The following is a 22534-nucleotide window of genomic DNA, read 5'->3' as shown; positions in this document are numbered from 1 at the left end:
ATGAGTTTCAATACCGAAAGCAACTTTCCATGCTTGTTGAGAGTGCTCACCTTTCGCAACGTGCCACACGTCAAAACGGTGTTTGATGTGTGGACACAATTCCCTTAACACAGACTTTATTGCAGTGTGGCGGTCAGTCACTATGGTGTCCACAACCATGTCATGTGCTTCAAGGTAGGCAAGGCAGTTCTTTAGACCATGTACCTCCATGGCATTGCTGCTTGAGACTTCTCTTGACTGTTACATAAAACACCAAGATCGACGTATTAGACATGTGATACCCATATACAGGGTAGTGTTGCCCCCTAGAGGTATGGTCATTTGACAACAGAAACAACAGAGCTATGTTTTGATGTGCTCAATTAGGCTGTGGAACTTCAACACTTGTAGGCCTGTACAGCGTCAACGCTTCTTCCACTCTCTGAATAGCAGCAATTAGTCCTGAGCTCGTAGTGTTAAGGATTTTAGTACAACATTGTGAGTAAGCTCTGCCAGTTCCGCAATGACAAAATCTAATAAATTAGAACCACATTTTTTTTAGGGAGAAACTGGATTAAGGCTGAAATTGGAAGCCTGAGGGTAAATATCGGGTATTACCCGAAAAAGTATGAATTGCATGATGCAATGTTTACGATACTGTTACAGAAAGATTTGGTATGAGATACCTTGACCAATTCAAAGTGGATGATCCTATTGGCAACTGTCTCAAGCAGTGTGTAAGTGCCATAGAGGGCTGTGTGGCCTGGCGAATCACATCTGCCATCTCCCGCAAGGGTCAGGGGCACTGGGCGGAGCCGGTCCAGTAGCTCAGCTTGTCTGCTCAGGAAGACCTACAACAGTTGTAGATAAGATAAGATCACATACTAAAAGGAACATTGGGTGAAAACATTCTGTGACTTTCGAGCTACCGCTAGGATATGTTACTTGTGTTCTTGAACGATAATAGGCACATACTTTATAAATGTACTCACATCATTCACGGCAGGAAAGAGGTGCTGTTTCTGTGTTCTGAAGTACTGCGACAAAGTCAGTGTTGGCACCTGCATCGTATGGAACATGTACAAAATGCCTTGGTTACATTAACACTAGAAAAGTGCCAGTATTTGTACCTTCATCATGGCAAACATACGAAATGCCTTGGTTATGTTCACGCCGGAAAACAGAATCGCACTACAGAGCAGAATGTTTCCGAGTGGCCTGTCTTCCACCCAAGGTTGGCTGGACCATGTACGCAGTTTCCCACAGCTGAGGCTTTGTGTGTATCTGTCCCCTCTATGTTGTTCCAGCCTCAGAACATCAGTTTATCTCTTGTTCAACAGGTGCCGCTTGCGTCGATTTCCGTCGTATGAATGTGTGTATGAGTGAGCAAAAATGTAAGAGTGAAAGGAGGGTGAGTGAGAGTGAGTGGCTGGTTTGTCGTCCCTTCAGATGACGCACCCCGAAAGTCGTTGGAGAGGCGTGTTAGCTTAGCTCAATTGGTAGAGCCCTGGACCGGCAATCCAGAAGATGTGGGTTCGATCCCTACAGCTGGCTAACCTTTTCAGTGACTTTCATCTTTCATCGTTGATTTCTTAGGCAATTTGAGGCTTTGTGTGTATCTGTCCCCTCTATGTTGTTCCAGCCTCAGAACATCAGTTTATCTCTTGTTCAACAGGTGCCGCTTGCGTCGATTTCCGTCGTATGAATGTGTGTATGAGTGAGCAAAAATGTAAGAGTGAAAGGAGGGTGAGTGAGAGTGAGTGGCTGGTTCGTCGTCCCTTCAGATGACGCACCCCGAAAGTCGCTGGAGAGGCGTGTTAGCTTAGCTCAATTGGTAGAGCCCTGGACCAGCAATCCAGAAGATGTGGGTTCGATCCCTACAGCTGGCTAACCTTTTCAGTGACTTTCATCTTTCATCGTTGATTTCTTAGGCAATTTGAGGCTTTGTGTGTATCTGTCCCCTCTATGTTGTTCCAGCCTCAGAACATCAGTTTATCTCTTGTTCAACAGGTGCCGCTTGCGTCGATTTCCGTCGTATGAATGTGTGTATGAGTGAGCAAAAATGTAAGAGTGAAAGGAGGGTGAGTGAGAGTGAGTGGCTGGTTTGTCGTCCCTTCAGATGACGCACCCCGAAAGTCGCTGGAGAGGCGTGTTAGCTTAGCTCAATTGGTAGAGCCCTGGACCGGCAATCCAGAAGATGTGGGTTCGATCCCTACAGCTGGCTAACCTTTTCAGTGACTTTCATCTTTCATCGTTGAAATTGGTGTCCTAAGATTAACTGCACAGTGTGACTTATTAAAGTCATACTGTGCAGTTAATCTTAGGACACCATTTTCAAGAGTGTGCTGGTTTAATACCACAATCAGTCTCGTCGGGTCACTTCACCCTGCCTGTCACCACCATCGTTCAGCCACTGAGGTCCGAGTTGTGAGAACTGTATTTTTTAAGCACCAAAACCATTTATATGCAGTGCTATATTTAAGAAAGGGTTAAGCAGTTTTCCTGAATTTTGTTCAGTTACAGCTAAAAATGACACTTCCCAAAACAATGATAACAGGGCATGCATGTAGAGCAGACACACGCATATATGTCACACATTTTGCATTTGTGTTACTCCAGAAAACCCAGATGCAATTACTTTACCAAATATTCATTTAAAGTTTTCTCAGAGATTTCTTGACTTATCGCCTGACTGCACCCATTGGTTTATCTATTTGTACTTACCTTCTTTGAGCCATTCTCGTGGTTCTGAAACTGGGCCATGATAACAAACTGGGTACAGTGGGTTGTCATGCTCATGGACATCGACAATGTGGTTCACTGCCGATACCCACTTCGCCAGACAAAGGTCACCACTTTCCCCACTGTACTTTGGACACCAGTATATGTGTCGGATAAGGCTCTCTATCCAGAACTTCACAACGTGGTGCTTTGTGGAGCGGCTGAGAGACACAAGCTTTTTCTTGATCCTTGTTCAAAGTTACCACATGAGTTTCAATACCGAAAGCAACTTTCCATGCTTGTTGAGAGTGCTCACCTTTCGCAACGTGCCACACGTCAAAACGGTGTTTGATGTGTGGACACAATTCCCTTAACACAGACTTTATTGCAGTGTGGCGGTCAGTCACTATGGTGTCCACAACCATGTCATGTGCTTCAAGGTAGGCAAGGCAGTTCTTTAGGCCATGTACCTCCATGGCATTGCTGCTTGAGACTTCTCTTGACTGTTACATAAAACACCAAGATCGACGTATTAGACATGTGATACCCATATACAGGGTAGTGTTGCCCCCTAGAGGTATGGTCATTTGACAACAGAAACAACAGAGCTATGTTTTGATGTGCTCAATTAGGCTGTGGAACTTCAACACTTGTAGGCCTGTACAGCGTCAACGCTTCTTCCACTCTCTGAATAGCAGCAATTAGTCCTGAGCTCGTAGTGTTAAGGATTTTAGTACAACATTGTGAGTAAGCTCTGCCAGTTCCGCAATGACAAAATCTAATAAATTAGAACCACATTTTTTTTAGGGAGAAACTGGATTAAGGCTGAAATTGGAAGCCTGAGGGTAAATATCGGGTATTACCCGAAAAAGTATGAATTGCATGATGCAATGTTTACGATACTGTTACAGAAAGATTTGGTATGAGATACCTTGACCAATTCAAAGTGGATGATCCTATTGGCAACTGTCTCAAGCAGTGTGTAAGTGCCATAGAGGGCTGTGTGGCCTGGCGAATCACATCTGCCATCTCCCGCAAGGGTCAGGGGCACTGGGCGGAGCCGGTCCAGTAGCTCAGCTTGTCTGCTCAGGAAGACCTACAACAGTTGTAGATAAGATAAGATCACATACTAAAAGGAACATTGGGTGAAAACATTCTGTGACTTTCGAGCTACCGCTAGGATATGTTACTTGTGTTCTTGAACGATAATAGGCACATACTTTATAAATGTACTCACATCATTCACGGCAGGAAAGAGGTGCTGTTTCTGTGTTCTGAAGTACTGCGACAAAGTCAGTGTTGGCACCTGCATCGTATGGAACATGTACAAAATGCCTTGGTTACATTAACACTAGAAAAGTGCCAGTATTTGTACCTTCATCATGGCAAACATACGAAATGCCTTGGTTATGTTCACGCCGGAAAACAGAATCGCACTACAGAGCAGAATGTTTCCGAGTGGCCTGTCTTCCACCCAAGGTTGGCTGGACCATGTACGCAGTTTCCCACAGCTGCAAGCTGTTGCTGCTCTCAGCCATGTGCCCCTTGTTGAGATGTCTGTTTCAGCATCGCTGCTGCCACAAGGACACTGTGACAGGAGCTCTCGCAGACTTGACTCCGCCACCAGGAAGAGACGTTCCTCTGGATTTAGCCTGAAAAGCAATCACATATTTCTATGTCTTAAAACACAGCATACTGGAGCATGCTGTACTTACGTTCGATGCACATGGGATTTAGAATGATGTCCCTCATGTTCCTTCTCATATTCGTCACTAGGAAAAAAATAGTTGCAATGTAAGAATTCCCACGGCTTTCAAGCGCAAAGCTTACTCTTCAGTCTCTGATCCCTCTGTTAATTCAGATGAGTTGACCGTCACGTCCTTCGGATCAGGCTGGCTACATCGAGAAAGAAAAGAAGTTATTCACCTTTGCGAAACGTATATGTGTAATACAATGCTGTGTGTGAAGTAGAAAGCCTTTGCTATTCAGTCTAGGAAGGCATCTATGTCTTGGAATGCACGGCCTATTCGTCAGGGCAGCACACTTTGCGGTGCTGTTTCTAGGATGACTTTTTCATAAAATCCCTGTACATCCTTCCCTGTAGGTCTGTTTCACCAAGGTTAAAATGACCTGTTCCCCAGCGTGGCCATGGTGGCCTAGTTTGTTGGCCACAGCTTCCTTACCCCTTCTGTTCCCATGGATTTTTGTTATAACTTCTGTCATGTCTGTGTTACGTGTTATATTGCTGCTATGAGCTATCCGTGTGTATGTCTGTTGTTCTTCCTAAGCTTTTTTATCTTCAAGCTTTATCCACCACCTTGACTGCTGTTGTAACATATGCTGTTAGCATCTGTGGTATTCATTTCAAGGTGGCTCCTATCAATTGATTGTTAGCATATTCACCTACTGACCCAATTATCATGGGTTCAGACCCGACACAGATAGGAGCAACTTCATGATAGGGTACAAGCTGTTTAGGCTCACCACCCACATGGATAGTGAAACACATCAAGAGGCAATATTAATCTGTGGGTAGACAAATATGCTGTAACTCTGTCACACTTGCCTCACAACGGTCAGAATGTAATTCATATTAACTTAAATGGACGTCATAGCTTTCCTTTTTGTAATCACTAGATCACCAGAGCTATTAACAATTTTGTGTAAATATAATACACTTGTACTACGGCATACCATGTAGATCCCAAGGTTGTATCAAGTTCTTCTCTAGCTGGGGTGGAGCAGTGGACGGGCGAAAGAGGCATGTAAAGCATATCTGTCGGCATCAGTTCCTCAAATGCTGGTGCACCTATATGCTGCATGGAAGCCTGTCCTGCAGAGACCTCCACGCTTTCAATGTTGCTGTCTTCTGGACACCAAGTTGCTAGTTCAGATGATGTCAACAGAAGGGAGCTGGAAGGGGGAAGGCTCATGCCTGTCTGGCTTTCCCTACTTTGCATGTGGAACCCAGTTTGAGTGCCTGCAAACCAAATTGGTAGTAGGCTACGTGTGTAAAAGGTCTGTTCCCTGTAAATGATATTACAATATTACCAAGCGTGGATGTCGGAATAGCTGTTTGTGTTTGCTTGTCCTGAACCCTTTCCGCTACAGATTCTGGCTTGTGCGGTACTAATGTGTAATGGAACCCATATTGGCTGACTATCTGGTAGGGCACAAATGGTTCAAGGGGCAGTCCATCCAGCACTAGCACTGAAGAAATAGAGCAATACCAACATGACACATACAAAAAATGCAGAAAGGCAATTATGCAATACAGCTATGAAAAAACAATATGGGATATAATGTGATTACTGCTCTCCTGTGTTTACAAGGAGGAGCTATGAATCTCAAGAGTAATTGCCTATGGCATTCATTTTAACCACCATGGATTTTATCGAGAGTGAGCATAAATGAATTGGGCATGTACCATTTTCCGGACCCGCTGATGACATGGATTGTTGTAGGCTGAAACATTCACCCGCATCGCTTGCTGATTCCATCCTTTCCACGTCTACAATACAAACACATTATCACACCTATCACTGTAACAGGCTGGTACAGGACAAGTACGACAAAAACATCTTAAACTGGAACAGATAGGCGGGAGCATGAGTGTGCAGCAATGCCTAATAAGAGCTTTCTACGGAACGTACCACTTGCACTGGCTTCAGTGAAGCTGGTGGACTGGACCTGTAAACGAAACTATTTACTTGTGGTTCCAATTCATAAGTCAACATCTCATAAGATATGTAATAGATTGGTTTTCACAAATCTGCCTAGAAAAACCATTCCTTGTACAGATACCTCTTATGAAAATGGACTCGTATTGTTCCATACCCCACATTACCAGAAGCAATGGGGTAGAGTATCGCCCATGGCGACAAACTCCCCATTCACAATCTCAAACTAAAGTTGTCACTTGTTTTTCGAACATGCAACCTGTATTTCCAGCATGCATTAATGCAGTAGAGAAAATGAAACCTCACGCGCAAATTTGCTCGCTGAATGGGAGCCCACAAATGGACAAAGTACCGTTCGTGTTCGTATATGACGCGCGGCTAAATGAAAACGTGCATACGCCCCTTCATTATATATGTTCTCATAATAATCCATCCCATCGGTAAGCGACATTTCCAGCAAGCACTACGAGAATGGCAATCTCAGCTCATGGGTTTCCCTTGCAAAACCCACATTGCTTAGTTTTAGGGATCGAACTTCGCCGGCTGTGCCAATGCCGAGAAAAGCGTGTAAACTGCGTTGCAGGCACGCTTTTCAGGGCTAGATCCTATCAATTATTATGTCCTTTTGCGGGGTCCCATTTGACATATACGAGAACTGTGACCCACCTCAGCAGACCGCGGCCGAGTTGGTTCCGGAAATATTGTGGGCACGGCGTCAGCCTTCAGCCGCTTTCGTTTCGGAACTCCAAGTCGGATTTCTAGAACATCCGTTTCCATGTACGCATCCTCCGCAAAGTGTGAAGAACAAACGCGGGACACATGTATTTCTCCTTGTACGTCAGGATGTCTGCTGGCGACTACTGCCTCCCATTTTCGCTTCGTGTCACTGTCCCTCGGCTTGTGGAATGTCACTTCTGGGTTAGAGCCCGAAGTGTTCGTACACCCAGGAACGTAACACCGTGTTTCACGCGACATGGTCGCGTCAGAACTCGCAATCACAAGCGGAAGTCGGCGTATTTATCGATGACTTTTCGCGAGGTAAATGGCGACGATGGCGACTCAAACCCGAAGCAGACGAGCTCGGAGACTGTCGTCTGCGCAGCCCTCCCATTCGTGCGGCTGCGTTACGACATCATGATGTTACTATCGCTGGGCTTCCTTAGCTTCAGAGGCGGCGGGAATCTTTAAAATTCGTTTACTAAATATGTACGGCGTTCTCGAAAGAGAAATTTGGCCAAGTAGATTGTGAAATGATACCGAACATTATGGTACGGGTCTCATACACACGTTCCCGGATGCGATAGTCCCTTTAATGTCGTCAAATTTAGGCTTTTTGCTTGACAGATTTAAGTCTGCCACCGAGAGTAGCGTCATTGCTCCTCGCGCCGGCGAGGCTCGCCTATCCAGCGGACGACGGTGGCTTTACTGACCACTTCAGATCGTGCGTCGGCAGCGCGCGCTTGCCCGACGGTGGGCGTTGCCACGTTAGGCCGACGCACCGATGCAATGGCCAGTAATCCGCCCCTGGATTACGAAGTGGTACCCGAGGGCAGCGCTCCCTCTCGACAACCCCCGAGGACTGAAATAGATCACGTCGTTCGGCTCAAGCCGCACTGCAGCAGGTAGCGCTGTAGACTGGTCGGAACGAGACAACATGACGAAAAAAACAAAAAACAAACAAAAACAACAAAAAATAAGAAACGGCATCGAGACGATGCCACGTCTACGGAGGGGGCAATGCCACGAATCATCATCGAGAAACTTCCAGGTCAGGCACGAAACGGATCTCATCCTGGCGCGTGCTGAAGAAAAAGCAAGAAGATTCCAGACACACCGGCTGCTCTGTGGCAAACGCACGTGCTGTTTCTAGACTTTTCGGCGCGACGCTGAAATACTTGTGCGCTCCAGGCTGGTGCATTCATTCTTTGGACTCAGTTGTGTTCAGAGAGCTATCACTCTTGTCCTTTTGCTACAAAGTAGCTTAATAAACCGTTTGCTGTTTATTCGACGACTCACCGGCCCATTTCGCTTCGTGACAATATGGAGCTCGAAGAAAATAATTGTTTTTTTTTCTCTCTGTTTCTGTTTCATTTCTTTTGTTTTTTTCGTTTCGTGACCGCATTTCTGGTGAAAGTTTAGCTTTTTTTATGAAAGATATACATAAAGCCATTTCAGCTTTTCTGTCTGTGGAGCGCTTTCAGTCCCGGTACGGTCGACCCCGACACCGTCTGGGTGATAGACCACTAAACCTCTGGACGGTATACAAGATACCTTGCGTGGTAGACTGAAGACTGGTGCGGTATCTGTCATCGCATTAACGAGGATACATCCGGGACGGTTTCCAATGTATTCGCTATGGGAGAAACCTTTGGATTATTGCTTAATAACTACTACACCGATTTTCATGAAACCGGTCTTGTTCGATAGATTTTGGAAAGCCTGTGTGAAAAATGGATGAGAAGCTGCGTACTTATGCAGCGCTTTTTTTTTTTCAAAGACGTTTATGAAAAAGTGGAAAAATCCTCATCCCATTTGTGAAGCGCACATCACTTCGCAGGTAATGATAAGCGGACGATATGTTTCTCCCATTTTATCCTCGGACACCTTCCTCCAATATTTTCGCACCAGTATTACGTCTATCCACGGCTGTGTACTCTCTCACTACACTCACTCACGCTCACACATTCTCGCACCGTGATGACGCGTTCTTAACGCTAGCAACATATGTCATAATTCTTCATGATACAGATAACCATACACAAGTCGTTTATTATTGTTCCAGCCTCAGAACATCAGTTCTCTCATGTTCAAAAAAAGCTACTCTCGTAATCAACACCCCTTCCCGCAGGACTAAAATAAACATGAAACGTTTCCCAAAAAAAATAATAATAAAGAAAAAATAAACAGTATGAGTTGTCCTGGTATGAATTGTCCAGGTATGAGTGGTCCTGGTGTGAGTTGCCTTGGTAGGAGTCGTCTTGATATGAGTTGTCCTGGTATAAGTTGTCTTGGTATGAGTTGGGTGTGGTATGAGTTGTCTCGGTATGAGTTGGGTGTGGTATGAGTTGACCTGGTATGAGTTGTCTCGGAATGAGCTGGACTAGAGCCGATACACGATACACTTCGCACATCGCCTGACGATTTGGTTTGTAGAAGAACAAAATGGAGATGTTACACCCGAGCCACACGGAACTGGCTACTCCAGGACGCCCCTGCTTTCAGACACACACACAGGGGAAGCTTTCGTTTTTCGTGTAGCATACTACTCCTTAATGCATCGCACACTATCCCTTGCGTACGCGAAGGCAATGGCGTACGATGTACTAAAACACACTATTGTTTTGTAAAAATCACCGGTTTATTGCTGTCTCTACACGACATCTCTTGAAGCTTCGTTTCTTTTTGCGATGTCACGATGACACAATGCGATCAGGAGCGTGACTATGAGTCTATCTCTCTTACCCCTATTGAAAAATACTTCAGAAAATCTCATAGAAACATAGCATTCCTTCAGAATTTCTTACAGAAGCGTCTTCGTCTCGCAGAATTTCCTACAAAGGATGCAGATTCGTATACATATCCTCACAGGCACACCAACGTGAAAATATCCTGTGGGATAATTCACGGTCTAGCCTTGTGATTTCTATGAGAAAACAGCGTGATTCAGAAACAGCGTTTATTCCAACTGCCAGCAAGTTAGTTAGTCTGCTTTGAAACGATGAAGCGCATGGACGCAGCTACGCATCTCAAGCAAATATCGCCTGGAATTCAGGATTTTCGTCGCTTTTGAGGTATATAGCACGTGTGTGTGTGGTATATAATCGTCCGTACTATGCATTCTCGTTCTTTATGCGTCTTTACCCCTGTTCGCACGTATTCTGTGGATCGGAAGGTAGAATGCAGTGAGATGGTTATAACAACTCTGCTTTGGGCAAACGGTATGTTACATATTTCTATGCCTATCTCTCACGCACACACATGTTGTTTCAACCGTGCTTTTTAAAATGCTGTTTCTTCTAGGTTAAACTCGGAAGAAGCGGCAGCCAGCGCGAATTAATGTTGAATTCCAATGGCAGATTCGGAGCGCCTCCGGAGCAAGTTTTCAACCGCAGATTCAGTTCAAATTCAGAAGGCAGATTCAACCGGAACTCTATGTGACGTGTCACTTGGCGCTTGTGTTTCCTATTTCCTGCCTCTGCTTTGCCAACATGGCCGCTTCGCAACGCGTCTTCGCCATGACCAGTCTTTCGCGTTGTACGTTGGCGATTTTGTTTCATGAACGGAGCGATAAGTCAGACATTACAATAGCAACGTTAGGAGATTAGAAGGACCTTGATGTTGCAAAACATGGCGTTATAATGGAACATGAGTACCTTCTTCTTCTTCCTCCGTCTCTGGCCGTCATCCACCAAGGGAGATTGGCCAGGGCTAAACTCCAAGTTGGGCGAAAGTGTTCCAGTCGCAGATTCGGATGACTTGTTCTAGGCCAGATCAAGCCGCTCCATTGCAGAGTCTGCCACTTGCTCCGACTCTGCCATTGGAATTCAACATAACGCATTCGATCCGAGTTCGTGGTCGTAACCCTTTCTGGTCTCGAGAAAGTTGGATGATGCTTTTACGCAAGAAGGCCTACGCGTTCCCAATGTGCGAAACATAAACTTGTCATAAACTTGTCAAGAAATTTCTTGGTCGTCGCATTGGGCATTTCAAGTACGTGCACAATGCGTTGGGTCATGCCTTTCTGAACTTATTGGCTGGGCCATAAATGTTCTGCAACATTCCTTACAGTGACGACATGCGACTTACTCTCAATACTTCTCAGCAAGTAAGTATGGGATCCTTGAATTATCATACGTGGCAGTGCAGCTTTCAAAGGATGTTTCTTGCAGGGTGGCCCATTACACTTTCTCACAGGCTTTCTTGCGGGTCTCGGGGCCTGTAAGAAATCCTGTGAGAAAGCCTCACAGGCCACCCTGTAAGAAGCCCTGTAAGAAAGCTGCATTGCCACTGCCTGTAAGAAATCCTCCCTGGAATCCTACAGGATCCATGTAAGAAACTCTGAGAGAAATTTTGTAAGATTTAGTCTCATAACCTCATAGGAATTCCTTCAGCAGTCTGAGAGGTTTCTTTTGTAAGATTTTCTGAAGTATTCTTCAATAGGGACATTCCTCGAACACCAATCTTATCGATCGGAAAGTGTCTCCTGATCAATAGGTTCCCAAACAGCACAATGTCTTATCAATGTATGTTAGTTTCAAGAGTCTCTTAAAGACCTTCCACCTATCCGCCCGCCCCTACTGCACTCGACTTTCAGTACATTGTGTTGCTTGGGTTCAGGAAACAATAAACCGCCACCGCAAGTCTGAAATTTTTTTCTTGGAAGCATGTCGTATAGGGCCTGCTTTCGGAACAGTGGATGATCCATCTGTATGGACACTTCAGATATGGTATAAAAACCTTGGTAGTTTCGCACTCTGCAGTCGGACTCGTCAACGGGGTAGGTCAGGTTCTCCGTATGAGAGTCACAAGCTTTTTGCCGTTTTGAGATAGGACAGGAACTGCGTCTGTTTAATGGTCGTTAATACAGGGGCCGTTGGAACAGGCAGTTCGCGTAACGAACGTCCAGCATCGTGTACATTCCGTTTTTCCTGAAAAATTCCTTACAAACGGAGACATTCCTTGGGCGAAATGTCGTATATATGCGATTGAAACTTTCAGTTCAGCTTCAAGTCGACTTTCCTAACGCGAAAGCTACGTAAATTTAACTACTGCACTGACCACCTTAGACGTCTAATTTCGGAGTGACCGACTTCCAGATAAATATCTGTCAAAAGAAGCTGGGTGATTTGTTCAATAATATGCTGCGCGTAATTTCGAATCACGATATTCGAACTATAAGTACTCGAGGGTTAAGCTGGGTTTCAAACGTCTAGGAAACTGATTTGATTCTACCAAACCGTGTTTGTTCCAGGTTACCGGTGATGTTGAAGTTTGCGGTGACTCTAAGCGCTTTGGCGGCCGTCGCCTGGTCACGTGCCGTCGTTCCCGATGGCCTCCATCCGACATCGGATGAGATGATCGATTTCATCAACAACCTCAACACGACTTGGAGGGTAAGTCAGCAAGGCCGGCATCGCACGAGACTTACAATCAGACTCATACACGTCGCTGACCAGCTAACGACGCAGTGAGGCAGGGCAGCCGTCAATGAGGACACGTGACACATCACGCTCGTCTCGTTTTGTCTTTTTGTTTCGAGTACTGATTCTTCGATCGAGGTTGATTCAGAACACGAAATAGCTTTTGTTCTTCTTTTTTTTTTACATCCGTAGTGAAGCTTTAAGGGCCCTGTTACTTCTGTCCGACGTTCGTTTTCAGATCGCTTATAACAATATGAACTCACTGTCGATGTTGAGAAAGAATGATGATGATCATGATTTGGATTTTTGGCATATCAACAATAGTTGAGAAAGAATACGTAGCATATGTTCTGTTGTGCCTACTCGTTTGTTTCACTTTGTATCGTATAGGCTGGTCGCAACTTCGACAAGTCCATCAGTCTGGAATATCTCCGAGGTCTTATGGGCGTCCACCCGATGTCGCTCATGCACAGTCTGCCGGCTATCGAGCACGACGTCGACCCGGATGCTCTTCCCGATAGCAGAGGAGGCACAGTAAGCGGGTTTCGCCGCCGCGAAAATAGTGTCGCCGCTGGCATTTCCCGCCAAATTCCGGCTATTTACTTTTCATTGGCTCCGGTCCCCCACGTGACCTTTCTCGATCATGATTGGCTGAGGCTTATTTAACCGGTGGATTCGTCCGCATTCGTTTCTCCGAGGCGCCGACCCGTCTGACCGTTGTGTAGCTGGCGTCTATGTAGGATGACGGTGATTCGTTTCGTGGATTTCGAAGATGTTCGAGCCATGGACGAACGCCTGAATGAAAGGTAAGCAGACAAACGTATGATGCACGTCAGTGATCAGACGTTTAATACTGTCGCCTAACTGTGTACATGGAGGTACGCCTTGTCCCGTATTACATCACTTTCTGCCGGTTAACAGTCATGATATCGTTGATGATTCTGCGTGGCGTTACTTGTTGCGTTTTGTTCCGCTATTTGAATATGTCTGACGCTTAATACACTGGTGTGCATGTAAAGGAAAACAGCGTGTATCGCGTACGCAGGGCTCTTCGAATTTTGTCATTAGTCGACATTAGGCGCGTAACGATTGCATGTCTTACATAGCGTATACAGAATATTAACGTTGCCTGTGCTCGGGTTTACCATATCATTAAGAGGTTCATTTTATTTTTATTTTATTTTTTTCATTCGGACACCGACAGGTGTTCATGGCCCTGTGATCCGCGAACATGTGGCCCCTGTCACCTGAAGATTCTACAATTGTGCTGGGATGAAGTGGATGGCTTCTGCGACTCATCACGTGCTATGATATGTGTATAGTAATATCTAATTTCTCCAAACCGAAAATAACAAAGACGGTTAAGAGCATCAGCTGTTTACTATATACATTAAAAACAAGAAAGAAAAACAAGAAAGAGTTCTCCAAACCGAATAGGTTCCCTTAAGGATTGTATAATATGATAGTCACGCTTTCTGTTGCTGGGCACTATTTATTCTTTATTTATTTTGTAATAATCGTGTAGATTTACTTGCATTCAAATGTTGCTTCTTGTTTATATGTTTACCGTGTCAATAAATTTGTACATGTGAATTCCTTCGTCTTCTGGATTTTCGTTTTCTGCTTCCCGATAATATTAGCAGACGGTCTGGCCGGCCTGGCGAGGCGCTCGGAACAGGGTGGGGGTGGGGGAGAGAATTCGAGTGAGAGGGTATGGAGAGGGCACGCAGCGCGCATGCGCAGTTCGATCAGCCAGCGCGCGCTTTTTGGCGCCGTTTTCCGGCTATTTTGTCGTGATTCGTTACGGATGATCACGTGGTCAAGAGGGGCGGTGGTTATCGTGGCGAAACTGTGGAAGCTACAGCTGCATCCACTGCCGATAGCTTCGACGCCCGCCAGAAATGGAGTCACTGTCATTCCATCGGAGTCATCAGGGACGAAGGTTCATGTGCATCTGGTTGGGTACGTCACACGCATTTTTTTTTTCTTTTCTTGATAAACAAAGAGAAACTACGGAATTGTTTCTTCTTTTTCACGAGTTGTTCTATATCATTTACCGTATATTCACTCGAGAGACATCCTCATGGAATATTCTAGTGGAAGAAAAAGCAAAAACGCTGCTTGGAGAGCCGAACTTCCGGCCCGTGCATTCACGCGGCGTTGAGCATTCACACGGTGCGGAATATCGGGAGTGGAGTAATGCACATTTAGCAGACGCCACCGTCAGCGTGTTTTCCTGTCGTCTGCTACGGAATATCCTGTGGCTATGTACCAGGGTATTCCCAACGGTTAGCAGTGCACATGAAGACACGACGTTGAGCACTCGCGCTCACGTGACAGTAGAAAGTTATGGCGCATCTTCTTCTTCTGGTGGAATGTCGCCCGTGTGAATCCATGGTTACGGAATGGTGTCTGATGAGAGATTTCTTTCTCGCTCAAAGGCGTTCGGTGCAGTGGAAGTCATGTCGGACCGTGTCTGCATTCACAGCCAAGGGAAGATCCAAGTGAACATTTCAGCAGAAGATCTGTTGGGCTGCTGCGCTCTGTGCGGCTATGGGTAGGTCGCCAGAGATTTGCTCGCCCTTTTTCTGACCTGTAGGTGGCGCACCTAAAATCCAACCTGGTGGCCGTATCCATGTTGTCGCTTGGTTTCCCTCTTCAGATTTCTGAACTGTGCAATGTTGAATCTCGATGCGTTGAAGGCGCACCAGTCTTAAGCTCTGCCCGTACCCCCAGCAACACCGTATGTCCTCTGCGTGTACGACTAATGTCCTAACGAATTTGTACAACCGATGGATATCCCTCAGATATATGTCAATCTGACGTACGAGTCCGTTAGGATTACTTCTGGGATGGGGATGTCAGAGACATGCAAGCAGACCACAGCTGTGCTGCAGCTCTCTTACGGGTAAGATCTTCCAAGTGTGTAGCGCGTGTACGAATGTAGTTTAGAATTTTCAGGGTACTGTTGCGACACCCGTCATGCTGCCCGTTGCTGAAGTCATGGGTACGTCTCTGGGTGCCAGGATTTAAAACCGTCAAGTCAGCAAAAAATAAAGCAGTGATCTGAGAAGTAATGAACTACACGCAGAAATTAAACAAAAAATCTATAAATTTGTCCTTGGAGAGCGGAACGACGGGAGCGAGGTTTGGTCTCCCGCCTGCTTCGACCGCTATTTTACCGTCAACCACACCCGTAACAATTCTAAGATACTTAAACGAGCGTCATTACTAGAAACCAAGGTATAGCAGGAAGGAACACCACAGTTAACGCTATCATGAACTCCTTCATCTATAAGTCATTAAAGGTGATGAAAGTAACTGCAAACTATCTTCAATTAAAAATACCAGTGCAGCAGGTGATGGCGAAAACAAGGGAAGATACACAGAGACGACGACGACGAGTCGCCTGCTGCAATGGGTTTTTAATGTACCTTTCCGTGTATTCACATGAGCGACATGTCAGTGGAATATTCTAGTGGAAGCAAAAGCAAAAAAACTTCTTACGGCGCAGAAGTTCCCCGTGTCTTGTGTTGAGCATTCACACGGCGGTAGAATTTTGAGAGTGGCGATACTGCCACCTAGCGGACGATACGTGAGCAGACGACAAGCGAGCAGACGACACTCCAAACGCTTCAAGCGCTGTGAATGACACAACCACTGTTGGCGAAATAATGAACAGTACGAAAAGGAAACTGCTATGTCTTGCGCTACTTATTGATGATCTAGATGAAAACGATAGCTCAAAGAAAAAGAAAACGTGGACAAGGGACTGGTTGTACCCCAAACACAGGGGGATACAACAACAACTTATCCCCGAGCTAGAGCTGACCGATCCAAATGCATATCGCTGCGTGTTACGTATGGACACCGCTTCGTTTGAAGAGCTGTTACGTATTGTACGGCCAGATCTCCAGAAGCAGGACACAGTCATGCGAAGCGCAATTTCACCGTACGACAAACTTAGTGTAACACTAAGATATCTCGCTACAGGTACTATATCTGCTTTGTCTATTCTGACTAGCGTACCATTCGCCAACGAAAGTGGCAAACAATAAGACAATGTTTTGTGTGGTCAATTCACATTATCAAAAAATGCGCTTACTGCGAATGTCACGGCAAACGAAAAGGGGTCCGCATCCAAGTACTAAAGCGGAACTCTTTAATTGGGAGGGGGTGATGCAGATTACACATCAGATGAGCCATCCATTCATGGCAGTGCTTGTTTTATAGCATACAGCACTGTTCCCTATACTCTCTTATTGTAACGACGGTATACAGCCCCATTAAAAAATAAAGAATATTTGGAAGTGCATGCAGCTACAGCTTCACGCAAAAGTACAAAACAAAGTTTATTTATTCAGCGTAGAAGGATGCCCACCAATATCACAACATATGACATTGCAACAGTACTTACAATGAACACGAGGTGCTCCATTTCTCCCGACAGGAGACAGCCAAAAGTCACTGAGCTTTCAGGCAAGAATGGGTCACAGCACTACTAACAACATGATATGGTGTACATGTACTGCAATCTGCAAACACCTCTCTGGTCTTATAGAACTGCCAAACACAGAAGCAGCATGGAAGCAGAAATATCAGGACTTCAGCATGAATTGGCAGTTTCCCAACTGTATAGGAGCAATGGACGGTAAACATGTAAAGATTGTTAAGCCAAAGAAGTCTGGTTCAGTGTTTTTCAATTATAAGAAGACACACAGCATTGTACTGTTTGCAGTCGTAGATGCCAGGTACAAGTTCATGTATGTCGATGCAAGTGCCCCAGGCTCTTCAAGTGATGGTGGTATCTGGTCTCGTACACCTCTACAAACTCTGTTGACAACTGGTAAGCTAGGGCTACCAAAATCAATACAGCTACCAAACAGCTTATTGCTAGTACCACCAGTGTTTCTTGGTGACAACGCTTTCCCTCTCAGTGAGAACATAATGAAGCCTTACCCTGGAAGTCATCTCTCCCTCGAAGAAGAGGCATTTAATAAGAGACTTTCACGGGCCAGAAATGTAGTAGAAAGTGCATTCGGCATACTTGCGAACCGCTTCCGTATCTATCACACTACAATTTACGCGGAACCAAGACACGTCAAACTACTTGTAGAGACAACATGCATACTCCACAACTATCTACGGCAGCATGCAGAGGAGAGCGGGGTCACGGAGCAGATTCCACTGTCTGGTCCCATGAGTGATCTTGAACCAATACGGGCCCGCCACTCACTGATGGCTGCACATGTAAGGGACACACTCAAGGACTATTTCAGTCGCCAAGGAAGACTGCCTGAGCAAAATTAGCCACAGTGGATCATCCACATACCCCCTACAGCCCCAAACTTTTTACCTGTGTGCCCCTACAGTAGTGGCCCATTCAGCTTCAGCCTTAGACACATGTCGGTAAAGGGTACATGAAGTCATAGATTGAGAAGTTACCTGTCAAAAAGAACTCGTTACAAGTTACTGTGTGCAAAATGTAACTAAGTTAATAACGAAGTTCTTCGGCGTGAAATCTAACTCGCAGTTACTGAGTTACTTAAAAAAAAGAACTTAGTTACGGTAACAAGTTACTTGTAACGAGTTACCTCAAACTCTGCATTAAGTTCTTGTAATGCAACTGTAATAATGTCCCCACCCCATCAAATTTTTAGCAGCAATCCCCGTGCTTGAGATACTTAATAAACCACAGATTACTGCATACAATGTCCAATGTAGCACATTCAATGTTTGTTGTGACATTTTTACTCAGTTGAATAATCAATGCACGCAAATAAATGACACCAAGAAATTGTGCACTGCTCTGCTTTATTGACGTGGCCCCAAGAGAGGGTTGCTAAGAACAATAACACAAGCAACACAAATGTTGAAAACAGACCAAAATCAAGGAGACATATTCACAACAAATATATTACACCGGCTCACATAACACAATAAAAGCGAAAATATAAGGACGCCCGTATAGGCGTCGAAATGTCCTTATATTTCTGCGTTTATTTTGTTATGTGAACCGGTGTAATATATTTGTTGTGAACGCAAATGTATTTTTGAATGATACCTGGGCATCAAGATTGGTGGTTCATGTCTTGTGTACTTTATTGCTCGGACAGGAATGTGTGCAACCTGCGTTGACTGTTTTATGCAGTAGCAAGAAAACACAAAGCATATGTTTATGCATGTATATTTAGCTGCCTATCTTACCATACCCTTGACACCGCTGGGCCTATTCTAGGCACTTACCTTGCAGGAACAAATATCGGTCATACGAAACATATCTCCCCCCCCCCCCACATGCGTACTTACAACCAATGTGTTTGGATATATATATATATATATATACAGAGAGAGAGAGGGTGAGCTAAAAGGATTATCAAACGGCCACGAAGTTTTACAGGAGTTCAAAAAAAGACGTGGAAACAGATTTTAGGGAGGTTACAAACACTAGTTTATTACATAGGGAGACGTTAAAAAGGGCAAGGGGTTCGACGTTTCGACAGTGGCACTGTCTTTGTCAGGACAACGCTACGCATCTTTTGTCCTGACGAAGACAGTGCCACTGTCGAAACTTCGACCCCTTGCCCTTTTTAACGTCTCCCTATGTAATAAACTAGTGTTTGTAACTTCCCTAAAATCTGTTTCCACGTCTTTTTTTGAACTTCTATATATATATATATAGATATATACATGCTAGCGCAGCAAAGCACCTGTGGCTATGAGCAGTGTACAGAAATGGACAGATTGGGAACAGCAGGAAGGATTGGGGGGGGGGGGGGCAAGGGGGTTGGTATGGGCGTCCTGAGCGACGTGACTCAATGTACTATGAAGATTTAGTGTATGTGAAAGATGGTAAAGGATGCAAAATATTCCACACAAAATGGGAATGCGTGGTGGTCACTGTGTCCACTAAGTCAAATTTAAGCTACTGGAGAGTTTGGACTAGATGTCTGTACAAAACAATGTTTGCTGAAGCACTCACACACTTAGGTACCGAAGAATGACGAAGAAAAATATGGCACATTGCATCGTGAGGACAGTAGGTGGCCCTGAAAAGAAGGAAAAAGGATGCAAGAACTGTCAGCAGTAAATAAGCTTAATCTGCAAATGACCTACACTTTATATCAAAGCACTCGATGTTGCCTAGATTCTATGACATATTTTTACTATCATGCAGAATAGAAATTGCAGTCTGTTCCTTCAAACACGAGTCTCATGGTTGAAAAAGTAGATAATGTAGCAAATGATTTGTCGTCATGTCGTCAAGTGGCATGTATGGCTGGCTCATAATAATTTTGGTAACTTTCCTTCATCATGCAATGTTTACACACCTTTTCTGCACTATGGCTGACCTGGAATGCATCACGTTAACATTTGTTTTGTCCTGTTAATTCATTAACGCAGCTTAGAACCTGTACCTTAAGTTATGTGCTTCACATAATGTTCATAATATTTAATGAATTTTGTGCAGCAAGTTCCATGACTAATGTCGATTACGCGTCGTATGTTACATGGATGTTGCTGGAAAGGGGGCCTTCTGCTATGTTTCTTTCACAATAAATAATAACAACAACAACATTTAGCTGTCTCAGGAAAAGCCCTTGCATGTGAAGACCATTACTACAGGAATACCTCAGGTGAGCAGCCACTTTATGATTCGTCACTGGACATCAACTGTTCGAACTGGCTGACAGACTCCAGCACCTTAAGCTGGAATGCGGAGTAGCAGGAAGAGGGAAGTCGCCTCATTTTGCACTCAACAAGCTTGCCGAAAGCTTCACACTCATCAGCAGGCTTTGAAAGTGCGTCCGCTATTTTGGAAAGGGCAGCTAGCCTGTCAGATGGAGTGTTATGTTGTGCCCTCTGTTGCGAATGCCTACGGCGGCCTGATATTGTGGGCACTGCTGCTGTGCTCGCTGTTGGTGTTTGCTGCACATCTGGTTCTATCTCTGTGTGATAGCTGTCCCTGCTGGGTGAGTGCTCTGGCGATGCATTTGCAATTGATAGAAGAATTTCGCTGGCATTTGTTGTACAGGACTCGACCTGGAATTTTCGGGAAAAAGCGTAGGTGCTTATCGTATTTACTTTCTTACGTCGCCCTCCATCGGAGATCAACATAAGAATCACGTGAAAATTAAGGTGGGCACAAATGCAGGTGAGCACAGACATATAAAACGAAAGTATAGGAAGAACGTACGATACGAAGCATTGTACTCTCAGGACTTACGCGATGTAGTCCCATCCCCAAGACTGAGTTGTCTTGCACTGCAGGACATCTTGTGTCGAGGAACGTAAGAGCAGAGAAGAATCTCCACTTCCCAATATACTTTGGAGGCTGGCCGCTTTCTATGACAAGTCTTCTCCGTTTTTCATCTTGGTATTGCTTCTTCTTGATGGTGAACACTTTCTTTAGGATATGTAAAAGAACGCAACCACGTATTGTCAACCATTTACGACTTCCTCGGTGTAATACTAGCGAGCAAAATTAAACGGTAAAACAGATAATTGACGCCCTCAGGACCACCAAAAATCGTATGACCAAGCAATATACTTATCTGCAGTGATGTTGCCGCCGTGGTTTGCCTGTAGCTGGGTAGCCAGGGTTCGCCAGATTTCATTTTTCAGTGCCACGTTCCTATAGTCTGGATGATCCAGCTTCCACAGACAGGGATAAGCTTCGATCACCGCGAGCAGATCAAAACAAACTGCGTCGTTGATCCCACCGTCTTGCGACGCCATCTTTTTCTGTCGTCTGCCACTACTTCCAAGGAGGAACATCCTGTAGCGGCGCAGCAGCATATTCCCCAAGGTTACCAGTACACGAGGAGACATGACGTTGGATGCTCGCGCTCGCGCAACAACAGAAAGCTGTGACGTGTTTCGCATCTTCTCGTGGAGTACGCGGACAAATGTCGCTCGTGTGAATACACGGTTTGTCACATACGCGTCGTATCGTAGCGGCTCTGCAGCAAACCACGCTCGGAGCGCGTCAACACAAATCGAGGTCGGTAGCACAAAGGTCCAAAACTGGTCCGGAGTGGGACCGACGATTTCGCGCCGTTCGTACGGTCTCCCCCACTGGTCTCCACTTCTCTCTTCCCCATACTGAGCCATCTAATGAGGACGGAGATAACCCTCTCCGGCGCCTCAGGGTCAAACGCATAATTTGTTGTAAAAAAGGTTAATTGATTTTAGTATCTACTTGGTATGTCTAACCCACCCGAGTTTTATCTTTGTTTAAGCTTCCGTCCCGGGTGCAAAGGCGGGTTCCCTGCTACCGCCTGGGAGTACTGGAAAACTATAGGTCTCGTGACTGGCGGTCTCTATGGCACTCAATTCCTCCCTGCGAACACTTTGGCAGGGGCAAGCGTCCACCTTGTACGGAAGGCGTCCAAGCTCCGAGTTGCCAAAAGAAATGCCGCGATGGGTACCAGAAGACCTACAAAGATGACAAACATTATGGTATGCTTCACAGCACAAACGAGGAATTGATGGGCTAAAAGAGAGAAAGCGACGCGAATCGCACTAGGCGCAGTTGTCTAGCCTCTGTCATTACCGTTGGTCATCGTAAGCACTTGACCGCGCACTGGCGAAGACATATGCCGTAATGGCGGATGCGTTCTGGTAATTCCACAGGGTGTCGTCAGTCCAATCCCCAGGCTAAATAATTCGCCAACCGGTGCACAAGTCGAAGAACTTTATTTCTTACAAGTATTTGTCCGGTACCGCCTACAATCTGCGCACAGTGTAAATGAGTTGGTGCCGCTCATTATTTAAATAAAAATTCAAAAGAGTTTCGTGAAAAAAACGTAACTTCTAAGGCAGGACTCCGTCGGCATTAAAACAGGTACTAACCCTTATGTGACCTTCAGTGGACGCCTCTGACACCTAAACCGAAACCAATTAGAACCTGCAACAAACCACCCGCTTCGGTGGCGATTTTTCTCTAAAAGGTGTCGTCCACTGAAGGTCCCAATAGGGGTAGTACCCATTTTAATGCCGACGGCGTCTTGC

At 45.3% G+C, this 22534-nt stretch overlaps 2 protein-coding genes, 3 long non-coding RNA genes and 1 other non-coding gene across 6 annotated transcripts; 2 read left to right on the top strand and 4 right to left on the bottom strand.

Moving 5' to 3' along the window:
- Positions 1 to 591: 591 nt before the first annotated feature.
- LOC135395971 (uncharacterized) lies at positions 592 to 1207 on the bottom strand. The gene is made up of 3 exons (XR_010423226.1): positions 1110 to 1207; positions 972 to 1040; positions 592 to 830 (listed from the first exon to the last, which is right to left on the bottom strand). It is a non-coding gene; the product is annotated as an uncharacterized LOC135395971 (long non-coding RNA).
- Positions 1208 to 1795: 588 nt separating this feature from the next.
- On the top strand, positions 1796 to 1868 carry Trnaa-agc (transfer RNA alanine (anticodon AGC)). Its single transcript has one exon. It is a non-coding gene; the product is annotated as a tRNA-Ala (tRNA).
- Positions 1869 to 3557: 1689 nt separating this feature from the next.
- On the bottom strand, positions 3558 to 4173 carry LOC135395970 (uncharacterized). Its single transcript, XR_010423225.1, has 3 exons — positions 4076 to 4173; positions 3938 to 4006; positions 3558 to 3796 (listed from the first exon to the last, which is right to left on the bottom strand). It is a non-coding gene; the product is annotated as an uncharacterized LOC135395970 (long non-coding RNA).
- A 17-nt stretch (positions 4174 to 4190) lies between these two features.
- On the bottom strand, positions 4191 to 4566 carry LOC135395969 (uncharacterized). The gene is made up of 3 exons (XR_010423224.1): positions 4531 to 4566; positions 4416 to 4472; positions 4191 to 4352 (listed from the first exon to the last, which is right to left on the bottom strand). It is a non-coding gene; the product is annotated as an uncharacterized LOC135395969 (long non-coding RNA).
- Positions 4567 to 5466: 900 nt separating this feature from the next.
- On the bottom strand, positions 5467 to 7157 carry LOC135395807 (uncharacterized). Its single transcript, XM_064626897.1, has 4 exons — positions 7047 to 7157; positions 6354 to 6390; positions 6128 to 6211; positions 5467 to 5910 (listed from the first exon to the last, which is right to left on the bottom strand). Exons 1-4 carry the CDS (start codon positions 7155 to 7157, stop codon positions 5630 to 5632), a joined length of 513 nt encoding a protein of 170 aa, XP_064482967.1. The 3' UTR covers positions 5467 to 5629.
- Positions 7158 to 7886: 729 nt separating this feature from the next.
- On the top strand, positions 7887 to 22214 carry LOC135395806 (cathepsin B-like). Its single transcript, XM_064626896.1, has 6 exons — positions 7887 to 8002; positions 12352 to 12493; positions 12911 to 13054; positions 14345 to 14482; positions 14962 to 15077; positions 21763 to 22214. The coding sequence occupies exons 1-6, from the start codon at positions 7887 to 7889 to the stop codon at positions 22010 to 22012; spliced, it is 906 nt and encodes a 301-aa protein (XP_064482966.1). The 3' UTR covers positions 22013 to 22214.
- Positions 22215 to 22534: the final 320 nt, after the last annotated feature.

Source organism: Ornithodoros turicata, chromosome 5, assembly GCF_037126465.1.
Source record: "Ornithodoros turicata isolate Travis chromosome 5, ASM3712646v1, whole genome shotgun sequence".
NCBI classification, from domain to species: Eukaryota; Metazoa; Arthropoda; class Arachnida; order Ixodida; family Argasidae; genus Ornithodoros; species Ornithodoros turicata.
The sequence above is the reverse complement of the archived record's forward strand: the minus strand, read 5'-3'. Positions and strand labels throughout refer to the sequence as shown.

Excerpts from the sequence above, each read along its gene's own strand:
- LOC135395807 (XM_064626897.1), bottom strand. The coding sequence starts at position 7,157 with ATGGAAACGGATGTTCTAGAAATCCGACTTGGAGTTCCGAAACGAAAG. Across the intron at positions 6,391-7,046 it reads CTCGGCCGCGGTCTGCTGAG|GTCCAGTCCACCAGCTTCAC; the intron begins GTGGGTCACAGT and ends TTTCGTTTACAG. Across the intron at positions 5,911-6,127 it reads ATCAGCGGGTCCGGAAAATG|TGCTAGTGCTGGATGGACTG; the intron begins GTACATGCCCAA and ends CTATTTCTTCAG.
- LOC135395806 (XM_064626896.1), top strand. The coding sequence starts at position 7,887 with ATGGCCAGTAATCCGCCCCTGGATTACGAAGTGGTACCCGAGGGCAGC. Across the intron at positions 12,494-12,910 it reads ACCTCAACACGACTTGGAGG|GCTGGTCGCAACTTCGACAA; the intron begins GTAAGTCAGCAA and ends TGTATCGTATAG. Across the intron at positions 13,055-14,344 it reads CCGATAGCAGAGGAGGCACA|AGGGGCGGTGGTTATCGTGG; the intron begins GTAAGCGGGTTT and ends CACGTGGTCAAG.